Source organism: Lipophrys pholis (assembly GCF_963383615.2).
Source record: "Lipophrys pholis genome assembly, chromosome: 13".
NCBI lineage: Eukaryota > Metazoa > Chordata > Actinopteri > Blenniiformes > Blenniidae > Lipophrys > Lipophrys pholis.
The window spans coordinates 19834224-19852946 of record NC_137632.1 but is presented as its reverse complement, the minus strand read 5'-3'; the positions used below and the strand labels follow the sequence as shown (position 1 = coordinate 19852946).

Genomic DNA, 18723 nt, shown 5'->3' with positions numbered 1-18723 from the left:
ACAGGCTGGGTTGGAGGTTGGTGACGGGGATTTTTTGGCCAGTTTAGCAATGACAGTGGGTTTTATGTGACCTCCCTGTCATTTTGAATCACAGCTAATACAACTCCAACGCATCATGCTACTATCACAGTGGCAAGCAGACTCGACGGCTGAACAAAACCGCAGACCACTTTGTGCAGTACAGGCCTGATCTCAGCAGACACAAGAAGAAAAAGAAGAGAGGCAAATGTTATTATGACTAGCGTGTTGTCCATTAAGGCTACTAATGCCAGCTCAGGCCTGCACGATATTAGTGAACACATGAAATGCGATTATGTAGATGAGCATTGCCGATAACATTTGAGTTAATTGCAAACATTTAGGTACATGACGTTATTGTTTTTGTGCCTTTTGGTCTTCCAAATAAAAGTGCTCTTTGTCTTTGGCTCTGTTTTCATTTTGTTTTTGCATTTTCTGTCACATGTGCGTCTGCAGTTCCAGTAAGCAGCACTTCAGACACAAAGCAGTTCATTGATTTTAACCGTTTTTTTCCTGGATTTTTGTGCCTCTCTGAGTCAGAATGCTGCCTTTGGTCAACCGGTACGAAATACAATATTTATTTTTAACACTAGATGTTCGTTGAGTGACTTCCCGGACATTGATCATCTAGAACAGATCTGAGCATCATAAGGCCCTTAAGCGCTGCTTGACCAGCCGTCACGGTGTCACTGGGAAATCCTGAATCAAATAAAAATGACTGTCATTATTGGCCTTATTCCATCTAAAATGATCACATTGTTCACTTTATTGGCCATTAATAGATCATTGGTTGTGTCTTAGCACCTCAGCTCGCAGCAAATGTCAGCTCACAAATTTAGGACAGCTTTGTTTACCCCGACATTCTTTCCTGCCGATATTGTTCCTGTCTCCTCCACCATGTGGAAAGTCAGTAAGCTATCTCCACAGTGGTCGTGATCGAGCCTCACTTCTTCTGTGTGGGTTGGCATCGGGTGAAGTTTGGCTGCATCTGATTGGCCTGATATGTTGACATGCAGCTCATGAATGCACAATGCATGGAAACAACGGATCACAGTTCAGTTACTGATATACAATGAGCTTATTGTGTATGCTGATACCGTAAAGACGATAATGATGTTGCAATGTATTGCGCAACCTTCTCGCCAGCGAGCTTGTGTAGCTTATTGACCGTTGAGCCAGTGTGTGGTCGTCATTATCTCTCGTTTTTGACTCACCTACAGGATCCAAAAACTTTATTATGAAAAGTGAAATACCTGAATTTAGTCACATGATTTCAACAACCATTAAGAAACTAATTTCTGAACTGGCTTTTCAGCAACAAGTTTCTTCCAGTGTTAAAAACACAAAGAAAAAGGCTCTTGTTTTTTGGTTTTTTTCCCCAACCACTGCACTTTTTCACTTCCACTGCACATCTCACTCAAGCTCTTCTGGCATCTCCTGAGTTTCTAAAACCTGCTCTTATAATGAAACTCGCTGACTTTTACTACTGTATCCCCACTCGCTTCCTCCTCCCCTGGCTCTCAGTATTTTCTTATCTATCAGATGACTCACCATATTTCAGCATCAGATATTTCTCTCAGAAGCTCAAGAGCTGCATGCTGCTTTAAGTATCGCACACATACACACACACACACTTTTATCTTTGCTTGCTCACACATTGACAAAACTGTGTATGCAGTGTGTGCGCAGGTACACATATTTGTCACTTAGAGGTGTGTATGTCCTCGACCGCACAGCTGAGCCAACAATCTAGGAAAGAGAACAGACACACACACACACACACACACATAGACGCAAACAAACAAACACATATTTGCACACACTTCCACACCGTTTGGCTATCTGTCCCGTCCACAGCGCAGTGGCCAGTGGTGATAACACTCTCCACTGGACCAAAACTCATCGCTCTGTACACCACGCCGGGCATGAGTGTACAGAGCGTACACAGGCACATTGGCATCTCATGGAAGTCATGAGAGCTCCGCAGAAACCTAAATGTGATAACATGTAATGACATCAACACAAATGAGCGATACCTGAAAAGAAACCCACACAGTGGCAAACGCAGCGGAACCCAGAGCCAAGGCGGCGGCTGCAGAGAGGTTTTCCAGGAATGTGACCTCTGCCGAAACTACATAAACTACATTATTCCAACTGTTTCTGCCAGCAGCGCCAACAGGAGAGTCTTTCACACTTGACTAAAGGATCATTTCTGTCCGTGCATGTGATGTTGGTACGGCCTTTTTCTCAGAATGTCTCAGAACTTGATGAAAAGGTATGCGTCCAAGAAAACCCTAACGTCATCACATGTGTGCAGGCATTTCATTGCTTTTCTTCTTGGGTGAAGGTCAGAGTTGAAACTTAATAAATGAGTAGTTTTACATTTTAGGACAATTCTTGAAAGCCCCGCAAAACTCAAGACAGATTTACAGCATTTTTATTGGTCTGGTCTTCAGAACAGACGAGAACGACATGGCTGGATATTAACACCTCACTATGGCAACAATCTACTTGGAATCCTTGAATCCTGACATATTTTACAGAAGTTCTTACACTTCGAGCAACATTTCTAATGACCAAAGGGATGGCTGAGCTTCTTTTAGCAGAAACCGCTATGCTAAACTGCAAAAATGTTTCCATTTGAGGAACAAAACAGCCGGCATGACCTTCAAATTCCCCAGATCTCTATCAAAATGAACCTCTATGGGATATGCAGGCAAAACAAGTCTGATCCTTAAGAGGCTTCACCTCAGAGTTTTAATGACTTAAAAGATTTATGGTCTTTAGATACCTTCAGCGGTTTTTGGAAAGTCCTTGTCTTAATCTGTCAGGATTATTTGGGAATCCAAAATGGGGACTTACACATTTTTTAACAGGTTATTGGTGTGTTTGAGTAGAAGTGGTGAACGATGGGAAATTTCTTTCTTGGCGTTTTGAGAAAGACTGTGATTCTTCCGGGAAGTACAATGACTGTGTATGGTCAGCATATATTCCACCATTCACTGTGTGGATTCCGCATGGTGGGACGCATGTAGCCTGAGTAGCCTGAGTACTCTCTTGAATTGTTTGTGTTTTAGCCCGAGTCAGAATTTAAGTTTTAGATCCCACATTAGGACCTCCTACCAAATATTAATGTAATTTCAAATGTAATCTTTTTTTTTTTTTTTTTACCACTGACACATTCATTCAGTCATGTCCTATAGTAAAACTCCAGCTGAGGCCTGACCCAATTTATGAATTTTCTGAAGAAATAAAGCAGAGCAGATCAGTATTAGGACAACTCCTAATAATATGGGTAACCCATATATCCAAGGCAGATAATCACAGTCGGTCATTGAAATTATTCAAGGAGCCATTGTGCATGTCCTGTGACTGTGGCCAGTAGAAGGTCTAAGTACTCATAACATATACTTGTATTACATGCTTTATCCCTCAAATGAGATCCATTACTCTGAGTAAGCCTCATAATGAGCTACTGATCAGGCTTACTTCTGGGAGAAAGGAAAAGTGTTGAAATATAGCAGCAGCTACAATACACTGCATTTTTCCAATTGTTACAATTGGTAGCAAGGGGAAGTTCCAAAAAGAAGACAAATGATGGATTTTAATATGAGTCCATGACCTACATTACTTTTTTTACTCTCTTTCACTCTGGAACTCAGGCACAAACAAATTACCGAGTTCATCATGTTGGGACCCAACAATCACAGATTGATGAAAGGTTCTGGTCTTTGACCCAAACTTTCTGAGGCCAGACTGCAGAGATTCATGCATGTTTAAAGCAGATAATCGGTCATGACATGTTGACTCATTCTGTCCGGCGAGCAGAAAGAAGTCACACATCACACATGCTAGCGAGGGAGTCTGTGTTCGAGAAAGATCATGTGTATTCAGACATGACTACAGTACTTAATGTGAGGGGCATGTGCTCATTCTCGCATGCACTGTGGCTCTTCAAGCATATGTGTGTGAAGCATGTTTTCATCCTTGTTGATCATTGTGTGTGTGTGTGTGTGTGTGTGTGTGTGTGTGTGTGTGTGTGTGTGTGTGTGTGTGTGTGTGTGTGTGTGTGTGTGTGTGTGTGTGTGTGTGTGTGTGTGTGTGTGTGTGCGTGTAGCAGACGTTCAGCAGTCATCCGACCAGCCAGGCACCAGTCCCAGACAGCGAGGTCAGTCATTCACTAATCATATTAACATTCCTCCATAATGACCCAATGCGTAACTCTCCCCTCTCACTCACTTTCTCTCTCGCTCCATCCATCTGCCTCATTTATGCTTTCCATTCCATGTCTATATTTTCTCTTGATTTTTATCTACCTCATCGCCTCACTATTTCTGCCCCTTCCAGTTTTGAACTTCAACATTTCCCTCTCAGTTCGTCAACTTCTATTCCAGCTTTGTTTTCTCTGTTTTTCCTCCTGTCTAATGTCTCTTTAATGAGTAGCACAGCTCACTCTCTCCAAACCCCCTTTTCCTTCCAAGTCACTGCAGATTCTCACATTGTCTGGAGCAGCACGTTTTCATTCAACACGGTTTGTTCAAATTTAACAATGAGGGCCTCAAAAACAGTTAAAAAGGTTCCTTGGTGCTCTCTTACTGGAGACGACAAAATAAAAATTTACCAGATAATCAGTTAATGGAGAATAAATTGTTAATATTTTATTCCCAAGCAAAACAAGATGTTGCATGATGTCCAATTAGGTTCTTTGAAACTTTTATTGACTTTCTGACAAATAAACAACCTTGTGTTGTTGTGGTTATTTTCTTTGAGTGTGTGTGTGTGTGTGTGTGTGTGTGTGTGTGTGTGTGTGTGTGTGTGTGTGTGTGTGTGTGTGTGTGTGTGTGTGTGTGTGTGTGTGTGTGTGTGTGTGTGTGTGTGTGTGTGTGTGTGTGTGTGTGTGTGTGTTTGCATGCGCTATCATCACTAGGCTTGCGTCAACTATTTTCCAGCCAAACCAAATGACTTGCTTGGCTTGGACCAGTCCAACATAAGAATGATTCTGTTTGGCTTGGTGTTCTGCAGTGGCGCTATTTCAGGGCTCCAGTAAAAGGCTGAAAACTCACACATGCTCTTAAGGCCCGGTCACCTCAGAAGAAACAACAATCACCCTCATTAATTTCCAGGAAATTCATGAAATTCTTGCCTAACATGAACCCTTGAACATGACTTCCTCTGTAATTTGTGTTTACTTTGATTGGTCCCTTCTTTTTTTCCTGACCTTGCAAAAGAGACACATTCTTGTAAAAATGCTGCACGCACAGATTTATTTTGTTTATTCTTATGAACCTTAGAGATTCTATCATAAAAGTCCTTTTCAGAGTTCTTTTACTTCTCCTCTTCGCTTCCCTTGCCACTTATGTGGGTCACCCCATAGGCATCACATTAAACTAAGTACCATTGTAGCTTTACTCTTAATAATATATTTATCTTATATATCTCTATATCTTTACAGGAAAAAACCTTGTGAGATTCAATGATTGGGTCTTCAGAAGGTCAGTCTGTCATAAGTGTAGTAGATTCTTTAGTTTTGGGTTTTTGCAAAGGGAGTGAAACAGAGACACACACATGCACAAACACACACTTGGACTTGGACTTGTGGGGTCAACTCATTGACATTAGTGTGGTTTTGACTCTGGAACCACAGCTTGACCCTTTAGCACACATATACAGTGGTGGGATCCAATATTTAGGCTGCACAAGAAACCCCCAAGTTTAGTATGTGGTCAAGTGTGAGATTTCACACGCACGCACGCAGGCACGCACGCACGCACGCAGGCACGCACGCAGGCACGCACGCACGCACGCACACTACACTTGGTCCGTCAGTGTGAATGACAAACGTTAATAGCTCCAAATCTCTGACATCTCGTTAATTGCTACAGCCCCGTCATCGCCACCAAATCTCGAAGATGACCTCATTCATGACTGAGAGTGTGTGTGTGTGTGTGTGTGTGTGTGTGTGTGTGTGTGTGTGTGTGTGTGTGTGTGTGTGTGTGTGTGTGTGTATGTGCTTAGCTCAGGAGGACCGTGGTCCATAGGGACTGAAGAGAGACAGAGAGCGACCGTGCAGAAGGGACAGAGGAACAATAAATGTCTGAACATGAGAGCATCTCTATTATTGACTAAGACAGCTAGAGGATGTATATCTTCTCCGTGTGTGTGTGTGTGTGTGTGTGTGTGTGTGTGTGTGTGTGTGTGTTTTACATCCGGTGGTCGCGGCAATGTGTCTGGGTGCACTGATCTGGCACTGATCCCATCTTGTCTCACTTACACCCTCCTGACCTGCTGCTGCTGCTGCTGCTGGGCGTATGTACATTCATCAACACGTATTACTGTGTTTTTATTATTCCAGGCTACTTAACATGACTTACATTTATTTAATGCAGACTTACACTGGCCTCGACTGTCATTAGTACTTGGCAAATGGGAACCCTAACCCGACCCTGACATTAGGCCTACTTTAAAACATGCCTTCATCTTAAAATAAAATGGCTTGATTTATGGGGATTAGCTTTTTGTCCCCACAATCCAGATGACTCAGAAACATGTTAAGGAGTGTTTGAGAATAATCAGAAAATTGGTTGCTTGCAACCAAAACGACACATTAAGAATAAAAAAAAAACAAAAACATGAAATGTGAACAATCTGCTCTCGAGTTGTTTCATGTGGGTCTTTCCCCTTCTCCTGTTGTTGTCTCTTGCTGCTCTCAGCCCAACAGTTGTTCTGGATCGTCAGTGTGAGCCCAGTTTCCTTTCTGTTCCATTAGATTCAGCATATTTGTACTGTTCCAATGCTCCGCCTGTCCTTATAAGGCCAGAGTGAGCAGCAGCCATCCCATGATCACACAGGAAACACCACTGTCTGCCTGCAAAGTATGTATTTGTCTGCAGATGCGTGACTGCCTCCATCGTATGTTTGCATTGGTGAGTGCCCGCTTATTTCTCAGGGAGCCGCGGCTTTGTGGAGCAGCTCATCTTAGTCGTCTGTCTGACGTATATATGCTTTATTAGCAGTTTCGTCTTTGCCCTGGCATTTTAGGTCTCACTGAAGCCAACAAAGGTGCAAGTCATACACTGCTGTTTGTGGAGTACCGCTGATGTGACTCAGATGATAAATTAACACTGGTTGCCAAGCACTGAACTTTATCCAATTTGTGCAAATGGGTCAAATTTATAATGCTATTCAATTTGTGGGTGAATCAGACAGCAAAGTAAGGAGAGAGCTGTGTCTGCACAAAACCGAGCAATCGGAAAGTATACAGTAACGTCACTACAAAGAGGCTGCGTTCAGACGGCGAGAAAACAGGAAAGAAAACGAGAAAACATGATCAGTGCGACAGTTTTAAACAGTATGTGTTTTTTGTTCCATGAGGAAACCACCTGTGGTTTATTGTAAGCATTTGGCAGCGTTGGATCGTGGTGTGTTCACGTATCGTGTTTGCCCGGAGCCTGGCTCAGACTGCTTGCATGTGTTAGTCTGTCTCTCTATATGTCTGAGCGTGTACTTTGGTTGGAATCACATTATTTCATAGAAATGCCTGTGCTTGCAGGAATATTCTTATGCAAAGAAGTATTTAAATAAAAAAAAAAATAAAAAAAAAAAAAGGGAAAGAAATACACATTTGAAATGCATCCTTGTCAAAACAGTGTGATTAGAAAAGCCTCTCCAAGTGTGACGTTCCGAGTGTGTGTGTCCAATGCCAGCGGTGCAAGTCTTGAAGTAGTGCTGTGTATTCCAGGGGATTTATGCTCGCACAGGGCTGGCACTAATAATGGAGCCTGAAGAAATATAGCCTTATTTGGTACAGTCACTATACGGAGGAACGTAACTCTTATTCCTCTCTCCTTATGTCTGAAACTGTCTTTTTCTCGCTGCACTTGTTCTGAGCACACATTGTATTTACACATGTCTTTTCATGCGGCTCTCCATCCGAGCACTCGGAGCAGGGAACATGTATAAATAAACCAGAACTACTGATCATCCTGAGCATCCTACAACTGCATTATACTCCCCAATGTCATATTTAATAGATATTGAAGTGGGGGGGGGGGGGAAATGGGAAACAGAGAAAAATGCTGGAAGACCATGAACCAAACTGAACATATATTAAGAGAAAATTGATAGAGAGAGAGAGAATAGATGGAGAGGAAGCTCCAAGCCCTTTATTTTCCATGCCACACAAACAAGTCTCTTAACCCTGCCTGTTGCAACAAAGAGCCACACTCAGCTACAAGGTTTGCTGCAGCTCTTTGGGGTTCAATCCCTCCCTCATCTACCTAGAAAATACCCAAGGTAGCATGACTGCTTCTATTCTATACTGGCTGAAATCACAGAAACAGTTTAGAGGTCATAAAGAACAAAGGTATGTGCATGTTTGTGTGAGAGAGAAAAGGGACAAAACACAAAAGGACTGTGAAGAAAAAAACTCCACTGTGGCATTTATGAGACCTGCATTCTCAGGATTAATCTGATAGAGGGGTTTTATTCCAGCAGAGCTTGTAAATGGATATACTCCCTGTAAAGGCAAACTTATATGTACAATCATGAATGGTGTCATTAGACGTAATTCTAATGGAAGCTCGTTTTGCACTCCAGTACATGGATTTTTAAAATGAACAAAAGACACTTACATAGTAAGCAGGTTTAAATCCATAAATCCTGTTTTAATGAAAACATGTGGAGACACTTATAGGTTGTGGTCAGACTTGTGGTGCAATTCATTGGTCTGGATCGAAGTAAAACATTCCTTATTCGGATTACTATTAGCATTTTAACGCAGCACCAGAAGATGAAGAAACTTTCATATTGTATACCGGGGGAAGGGGCGACTGTGGCCAGTCGGCCACCTCTAAATCGGTCGTCTCTCGAGTGTCCTTGAGCAAGACACTGAACCCCAAACTGCTCCTAATGGATGGATTAACACCTTGCATGGCAGCTGCCTCCATTGGTGTAGCAAGTGTGAATAGCTGAAAGTGATTAAGAGTGTAGAATACTGTTAATCACAATAACAGTGCAGTGGAAAGGTGCTATGTAAGTGAAATTGATTTACCACTTTACTATTTACTGTTTGACATAAACTTATCAAGTATATGTGGTCTTGGCACTAACACAGTGATATGTTTACCAGCTGGAAATTCACCAAAATTGTATTTTATATGAAAATAAGCTGAAACATTAGCAGAGATGTCTCTAGGAAGTATACATGAATAGTGTAATAATGCAACGGCCATGTTTACAGTAGCTCCCCTGAGCGAAAAAGCACCACAGCAACAACACAACAGATGTATTATAAAATCAGTTTGATTTCCTGTAATTATATCCAAACAGGATTAATCGGAAGATATTGAGAAAAGTGTACCAAGTACAGCAAATTAAGTTTCCTTACTTTTTCCTGAAGCCAAATAAATAGAAAGAACGACCCAGTTCACTGCTGCTGTTCCATTTTGCAGGATGGAAAAACTATGGTCATTGTTAGTCATGGGTCTCAGTGGGTGATACTCGTGACTAATGTACCCACATCCACACAGAGCGTGGCACCAAATTTTGTTATCATCACTGTGAAAAGGATCTCTGTCTCAACTCTGGCTAAGACTTGGTGCAATTATCCCAGCATTTCTGAATAAGTAAAAGGATTTTTAAAATCACAAGGTGTTAAAAAAAAAAAAAAAAAAAGACTATTGGAAATAAGAATACAACATGTAAGAATTGTTAAGAAAGAAATGGTGGCGCTAAGCAAGCAATAATATACATATTTCTATACAATATGGTTATCGTAACACGTGTCAGCCAAAGATATCAATGCGAGAAATGAAAAGTGTAAGTGGCAGATTTAAGAGGGGGGGGAGAAAGAAATAAAAAAGTTTACGGGAACAGTGTGCTGGGATTTTCCCCAAATCTATTGTGAATCACACAATGGTGTGAATGTCTCTGGATGGTAACACACAAGGTTACACAGAATACTGGACCCTGTTCTGAAGACTCTAACCTTGGACCGAAAGACAAAGACAAACAATCCCAGAAACACACATATATCCAACTCAGCAAAAAGAAACACACACACACACACACACACACACACACACACACACACACACACACACACACACACACACACACACACACACACACACACACACACACACACACACACACACACACACACACACACACACACACACACACACACACACACACACACACACACACACACACACACACACACACACAGGGTAAGACCGGACATAGTTCTGACAGGACCGGGACTCAGTCTTGATCAACAGGATATGATACACGATCCTCTTATAATGGATCATGGGCAACATTTGGAGGCTGCACAGATGAGCAGCTCTGCCAGCGTTTCTGTACGACCAGAAGCATTCTGACATTTCTCTTCCTCACTGCCAATAACAACCGAACCAAATGTACTCCATGTGTGTTTACCTCGAACCCGCGACTCCTTTTTTCTCAAGTGCTGCCAGCATAGGCTTATTTTTACAGGAAAGCGGAGAAAAATGAATATCCTTCGAAAGAAATGTGGCTGTTAGGTGCCGCTAATAAAAGATGGTGTCGAGGATCACTTCAGTGGACGGCCGCATGAATGCATAATGTTACAGAGTTAAGGATTTATTCATATTTGTTTGGTTTTAGTTGCGATAAATCAAACTTTGATGTGATTGTAGAGTGAATGGTGGTATTCTTGCCTCTTGCTCTATTCTAGTCCAGGCTTGGGAGCTGTCCTGTGTGGAGGTCACATGTTCTTCCTGGACATTTTCTTTTACTATCTCAGTTTCAACTTGGATGTTGTCAGTGTGTGTGTGTGTGTGTGACCGTCTGTCTCTCTGTGTTTGTGCTATTATTGAGTGGTGAGTTGTCCGTAGTGCACCCTACTTTCACCCATGTCCAGCTGGGATCAGCTCCAGCAACTCTGAGACCCCAAGTTTGGGTGGATGAATGGACAGAAATACCACGTGAATAACTTGAACAGCAATCGGCCCAGTACACAGCATTGCTGTGAAGTACATGTTTAGTGCACGTGGTCCAATGTTCACAATACCAGGGCGAGCCTTCCACTGTTACACCGCCCGTCTCCATGTCCTCTGTCCTCTGAGGTCTTCATCTTGTCTTCCTGCCTGGCAACTACATCTTCAAGTGGCACTGTTTGCACTGTTGTCAACACTATATTATCGAATATATTATTGTTCATACTGTGTGTGATAACAGTATTATTTCAAACATTAATTTGTATGATTCTAAGTTATGAATGACCGGATAATCTTAAAATGGACATTGCAAAAAGCTGAATTTAGAAAATCCCACACACATTTGTCTAAATAGAAAAGAAAGTGAGTTGAGTTTCGCACAGCTGACCCAACACTCTGGTTTGAACTGATTTATATAAAGGACAATACATTTAAATTCAGAATATGAGTAATTAAAATATTGTAAAAATGGACAGTTGTTACTGACTTAAGTGTGACCGAAGGACGATACTTAATTTATGTCATCCACAAGCACGTCATATGTGTACATGTGAAGGGTAAATCAAATTAGTGAATTCAGATGTTATAACCATCTAGTTGGAGTCGATCTGTTCATAAGTTAAGGCTTTATTCGATGTAAAGAAAACAGAAGAAACAGCTGTCTCAATAACACACAGTGTCTACAGTAGAAGGTTTAACAATTTGTAATGTCACTAAAACTATTTTGTGTGAGTTTTGCATGTTTGAAGACCTGCAGGTGACTCCAAATGAACATTTATAGGAAACCTACGCTTATGAATGAGGGTAATTTAGATGATTGTTTAGCTCTTTGACAGACTGGGAACATAAACAGAGTCCCTCACTTCATGCTCCCATCCGTAGCTGTCTCCATGTAGGTTTCCGAGGCTGAATTTGCAATGGTAGCTTCAAAAAACAGATGGGAAACAAGATTAAATACAATCAACTTTCTAATTAAATGATTTGTTCGTGTACAAACTTTTTCTACAGACATCCGTTCTTCAAATACCAAGCTGGCATACCGAGGACAGCACATATGGGCTTTATCTTTTAACCAAATGCAAATCATGTCCTTTTATCATTAAGTAAAAGCAGAATTCCTTTTGTGAGACTGATGTCCCGCTAATGACGTAGATTTCAAAATTTCTGGATACATAGACTTTGAAATAGGCACAACTAAGCAGCAACGTATGTTGGGTTTCACACATATGACAACTATAGACCACTTGTTTAATGTCATTCTTCAACAATCATTGCACATATTTTTTATTTATTTATTTATATTTACATTAATCAAAGACCAACCAATCTCCTTATTTTCTGCAGATGTTAAATCGGACGTTCATACCAAACTCAAACTACGTAAGCTAAAATCCTCCAGTTGTTCTTGACCAAACTCAAATGTACCACAAATAGAGCATCATTTCACTGTAAAGCTTTTACCATTGGGGCGCTTGTCAAGGCGGCACAACCAACACGGCATTAAAGAGGCAAATGCAAGTGAACCACTTGGCCGAGCAACTGTGACGAAGAGGATAGAGTCATCATCAGAGCGCCGAATGAGCCCGGCGGCGGCAGAATTTGACAGGCAGTTTTAGAGAGGGGCTGGGGGGGGGGTTAGGAAATAGAAGAAATCCAGACTGTCAAGCTTCAGAGAGCATGATTTCTTATGTAAGGGGTTGGAAAAAAAAAAAAAAACGGAAATTGAGATGAAATTGAAAGCTGGGGCAGATGAGTTTGGGGGAAAAAAAAACCCCAAGATCTTCATCTCTCATTCTGTACGTCCAAGGTCAAGATGTAGTTTGTCTACACTTACACGTTGCGAGATTTCATCCAAGCACATTCAAATGAAGAAGCTGAAAACTGTACGGATGTGTGTTTTGAACACCAAACCACAAACCAAAGTGCTTGCTCAGCAGCACTCTGGAGTTTCTCTCAATTCAGAGAAACACGGTATGTAAGACATATGCGTTCCCAAACTCCACAATAAACCCAAGAGGTCGTCCTGATCAATGAATTTCCTTCAACATAATTAGTTATAGTCACACACTAATAGTGACTACAGTGTTTTAAAGTGTGCAATACAACAGATGTATTTATGTCAAAGGCTAAGAATACATAAGAGAAAGCAGATTTCATCAAAAACATGTGGACAGGGAGAGATGGGAAAGCGAACCAGCAACATCCCGTCTGAGAGACGGCCAGTTTACCCACCGATCACATTTTAAGGTTGGACATGTCCCAAGAATCGAAAAAAACCCTCATATTTCATTGTGTCTCCAGCTTTATTGGCAACTTTTCCCTCGGGGCGGACTAACACTAAACAGCAGGAGGCTGTTTGTTGTCGGGTTCAGCGTCCTAGTTGCAACTCTCATTATTAAAGAAAATCTTTATTGGAAAAGAAGAAGAAGAAGAAGAAGAAGAAAAAAAAAAGTGCCTCCTCCTAAAAAGTGACAATGAAAATAGCTTAGAGGAAAGCATTTAGTCTCCAACTGCTTTCAAACTGCAGTGCAGATCTAGTCAAACTGTGAGTGCACTCCAAAGCTTCGGGTGGGCCCTTTTCTTGCATCGTAAATCTACGAATAACAGGTACAAACAGGACTCTGCAAGCAACAGCACCTCCACATATATTCCGGAAGTTTCCGTGTGATTTCTTTCTGCAAAACACCACAAAATGGCATCAGTAATTAAATGACTAACTGTAAATGCAGACACATATTTAGGGCCATAAGTAGAAGAAAAGCTTGTTGAAAGCTATTCGTTATAATTAAATGCTATAATAAAGCCCGTGTCACACCGCCCACCATAACAAATGGCTTCCGTATAGTCGTACCCTCCCTCGTAGGACCGTGTGTACAATGTGTGCGTGTGTGACAACAACACAGCACCCTGTTGATTTAGTTCCTCTCTCCTAAGGGAGAAAGTCTGTTGTTGTCTTCCAAACTACACACAAACACACAACTAACACACCCACCCACCAGCACACAACACACTTGCTTGGGAAGAAAGTTGCGGCGTGGCTTTTGTTGCTTGATAATTGTTTTTAGGCAAACATAATTTTGCTAGCGGAGACAGCGAACCCATAACCATGAATCAATGAAATGGTAATGGAGCCATAGGGAAAAGGAAAAACACACATCCAGTATACTGTTGCTACACTGCACACAAAACTCGCTTTCTCCGATCATCTCTCTCTTTTCTTTTCTTTGTTTTTTTTTACTCTATACTTAGGCTTCCACTGCTATTACTTTTGATAGTCATTCTGCAAATCCTATACATAAAAGTAAAAGACGTCTCGAGGAGAAACAAACAAACCAATAAAAGTTAAATTGAATTAGCTTGCCATCAGCTCACCTCCATAGCCATTACTTCTCCCTCCACACTCGCAGCACAAAGTCAGTCAGGTAAATAATCACTTTGGCTTTAATTAATAAATGCATCATCCTTAATGAGGGAGGCTTGTTAGGCGCAGTAGAAACTGCTACTCAGTCCTCCTTTTCTTTTGATTTCTGCTCAACACGCAAACGCTAAACTTCATTTCCACCTCTGAAGCATGCTAATTGCTCCCTGCTTTGTAAACAACAACAAAGTTTTCTTATTTGGGGGCAGGGAACGGCGTAATGTGAGGTTATCGATCGCGGGGGAAAGACGATTGCGCCGGGCTGCTCCCAAACCAAATGACTTTTAAGATCTGAATTAAAGAGGGCCAGGTAGAAGTTTGGATCAGCCCGCTGAGTGGATGCAGTGACCGAGGCCATTAAACTCTGAATCAATCAGTGCTAATTTCACTATTCCATTACACAGAACTCACTTAACACCAATATAGATTTATAATAAACTTGTGAACCCAGACTTTTTAACTTAGTTCACACAAAATATATGACAGTAATGCAAAACATATCACATACACCAAAGCATGCAGACGTGCACCACTTGCCAGGTTTTCAATGAAGCTCTCGTCTCTGCATTTAATAACACCGTTTTTTTTTTAAGTTTTGCTGCTTACATTGCGAGTTCAATCACATGTCAATGTCAATGAAGCCCCGATTGTGCATGCGAGCACTGGATAATTAACCCACAAACCATCTAAAATATAGGAAAGCACAAATTATTCCAATTGGGGGCACATTTAGAAAACTCCACCTGCAGGGCTTTTTAACAACAAATCAATGCTTACTGCATTAGAAAGGTGGTTTAATATGGGTCTAAAACAAACCTTGGAGCTCTCCTGATCTGAGCTGGACACAAGCATCAGCAAGCCAGCTTTTAAATGAGGTGAAGGGCTACGTCGCTGAAGAGTTCAGGATTACTTCCTAAATGGGACTTACCCCACTACCTACTGGTATCAATGTGAAGAGTATCTGCACACCAAAGACATTACTGTGTGAGCGCAGGTTGTAAATATAAGGGTGAACTTCACTTGATCGCTAGAAGTAGACTGATGTTCTTTCAGTTTTCCAACCTGCTTTGTATCATTGCTGATTTCCGTATCATTCAAATGTGGCTCTGTGGTTAATAGCACCATTTATTTTCATGTGACAAACCCAACACAGATTATAACTGCTTCACACACAGTGTGGGGTCACACGTGCACCTATAATGCCGACACACCCCCTCCTGTGAATGCCATCACTGTAATGCTTTTATTTACCATCATTTTCTCTTCAAGAGTATGATGATGATACAAGACGGCATCTGGATATGCACAAGATGAGGTATCTGAATGTCTCACTGAGCCCAGTAGAAGAATTCATGGTACAGTAGTTTAACTGTAATGTACTGCAATATCCGTGTCCATTTGTTACAGTCGATTGGTTTTAGCTACATGGTTAAAAGCAGGTTTGGATCAAATGTTTTTCCTCCGCGCTTCATGTTTTTATCATGGTCGTCACTGTGGTTGGAGGTGTTTCAATAGATGTTTTCTTTCACTTCACTATGGCGTAACTAATATATTAGGATTTCATTTAGGTTAAAGATGGCTTTACAGGTTGCGATCATCATTTTAGGAACATGAATTTCAGATTCTGTACTTTTGTGATTTTGAGCCATAATATTTGCATGGCTAAGATTTTTCAGAGTGGGGGTGGGCCTCCCCTGTGGAGCCTCAGAATGCTTCCAGAGCGGTTTCTTCTGGTGGACGAATCGGTATCAACACGATCACTCATATGAAAAATTGTAAAATACCCCAAAAATAGTTTTTGTGTGATTGACCAAATGCTCACGTTCTTGCGTTTACAATATTACCAACAGAAACACACACAGTCACTGAAGGGCGGCGCCGGGTTACAATGGGGGCGGTGTTTTCATGTTGGCAGATTTTAACACTGTTTACGGCATCGCAGATGTGTTTCTCAGCTCCTTCCTGAATGACTCAGCCAATCTGAACGTAGAAGTGAACGTGATTAGGATTCTGTGATTTGAAAAAGAGCACCTGCAGGATGACATGTGCATAAAAGCTCCACTTAGCTCCTGTGTGGCTCATCCATGCTGACAAGTGGATCACATCAGCCCTATCAATGTCTACAGGAGCGTCAAAGATTGACACCTCGGGAGCCTCGATCACTTCACTGACACAATCAAAGCAATCGTCACCTTGATACGGAATAAGAAACTTAAACAACACGCAGCAATATACTACATGTGAGTGCGTGCACTTCTTACCCTGTGTGGGTCGTTCTCAGGGCCTCTGCGTCGTGAGTCCAGTTCTTCATACGGTGGCACCATCCCCTCTCTCCGTGCTTGCTGGTACTCTCTTCTCAGCAGCTGGATCCTGTCCACACTGCCACATACAAGCAAAAAAAAAGGAGAAAGACGGTTTTAGATCTCTCTCATCAGCGCATGTTTGTATGAAGATGGATGAAGCGTCTTCAATTAAAGGAATCAAGACAGTGGGAGGCAGCTTTATGGACGATTCTTCAACTCCGCCAACAGTTCAGGGCAGGAGAGCATGCTGAAGGCGTTTTGCTGCACATACCAGTATTTTACTCAGTGAACTCCATCCCATAATTTCTGACTGTTGATGCCACATCATATTGTCGTCTCTTGAAGCATCTGAGTGAACACATTCTGTGAAAACAACCTAAACCATGAGCAATGGCAGACGGGTGCTTTAATGTGACGTTCTGACCGCGTGAAGACGCCTTGTTGACCGTCTCCCTCTGGCTTATTTCTCTTTCTAAAGATGGTGCTCAAGCTCAGATTCTTACTGATTTAAAACTAACTCCAATACCGTCTTCCCTCCATCGTCTCGTTGTAGATGTTAAACGTGATTGTACTGATCGCCCGATCACTCGCGAGACAGGGTGTTCCTTATGAGCCTGCATGCCGTCTCAGATGCACCGGTAACGAGGAAACATATGAGACGATTGTCTGTTTATATCATCTTCATTTCAAGTGTTTTATGGGAAACAAGTTTTATTATCGGCAAAACCTTATTTCCAAATATGAACCCTGTAAAGAGGGTGTTGTGTTATATTTATATCAATAATTAAGGTGACTCATGCATTTTCTTACAGTTGAAGTGACACGGCACGCAAGTCAGATGTTGAGCGAGTCAGATGTAGTTCGTCGCATTACTTATTACCTGGCGACTGCTCTAAAAAGCACATGAGCCATATTTAAATCAAGCATGCCATTTCCTGCTTACGCACAGATTCATACGACTTTCTGCACTGCGCATGGATTCTCAGAACCGTCCCCTTTCAGCAGTGACTCAAAGCACTGAGGCGGTCACCAGTTTTGGTTTGATATGTTCTGATCAACGTCCAACTCACAACTGCATCCCGCCGGTGTTAGCATGTAACGCAAAACACTTTGAGACATCTCCACCAGACAGCTGTCCTGATGATGAACCAGCCAGCACGCGCCATCTGTTTCTTCAAACTGCAATTTCTCCGACGTCAGTCTCCTGAAGTTTGACTGCTCGGATAAAGACTGGACAGATGCACCTGTGTGCTCGTCCGCACGTACACGTCTGCATTTAGAAACACACGCACCCGGAGCCGTCTCTAAATCATTCTGGCTTCCTCCATCTATATCCATTTTTCGATCTTTTTCTTGAGCAAAAAGCAGGAAAACAAAAACATCAATCATCTTATGAATATTCTTTCTCTCTGTCAACACAAGAAATATGCAGCATATCAACACTGAACTCCGGGTACCCTTGTGAGTCATGCACAAGCACACACACACACACACACACACACACACACTCACCCACACAGAATGGAAATACGCAGAGTTTGATCATATGCACGCACACCCACATGCACGACTAGTTTTGCAGGTTGCAGTTGCAAGTTGGTGCAAGGAGGGAAAACACACTGATGCAAAGTCAGGCGATTTATTAAAAAAAAGAAAAAGGGAAACATCTTTAAGGCACTCTATGAGTAAAACTGCCATTTACAAGATTTAAGGACGTACAAGTTGTTTTTTGAAGATGGGAAAATTGTCTCAAATGTCTTCATGGAGTTATTGTGAAATTAAGTCTTTCTAATTGGGGGAGAATTTCCTAACATGAAGACGCACATGCATAAGAAAGCAAATCTTAAAGCTTTGCATTTTCTATGACGTAAAACATTATATAAGGGAGGATCATTTGAATGTGTCTCTTTTCTTTTTTTTCCTCCCAATGTAAAACTGCCAAATGCCAGATGACTCACTCTACAAATGAGGGTGTTTCCTAATTCTGCATCTAACAGAAGTGTAG

At 41.7% G+C, this 18723-nt stretch overlaps 1 protein-coding gene across 6 annotated transcripts in view; it reads right to left on the bottom strand.

Moving 5' to 3' along the window:
- pard3bb (par-3 family cell polarity regulator beta b) overlaps window positions 1-18723 on the bottom strand; it is a 242849-nt gene that overhangs the window by 42678 nt on the left and 181448 nt on the right. For all 6 annotated transcript variants that reach the window (XM_080478440.1, XM_080478441.1, XM_080478442.1 and 3 more), the window contains exon 22: window positions 16677-16794. In XM_080478440.1, the coding sequence (XP_080334566.1) occupies window positions 16677-16794 (118 nt within the window). The remainder of the gene's footprint in view (window positions 1-16676; window positions 16795-18723) is intronic.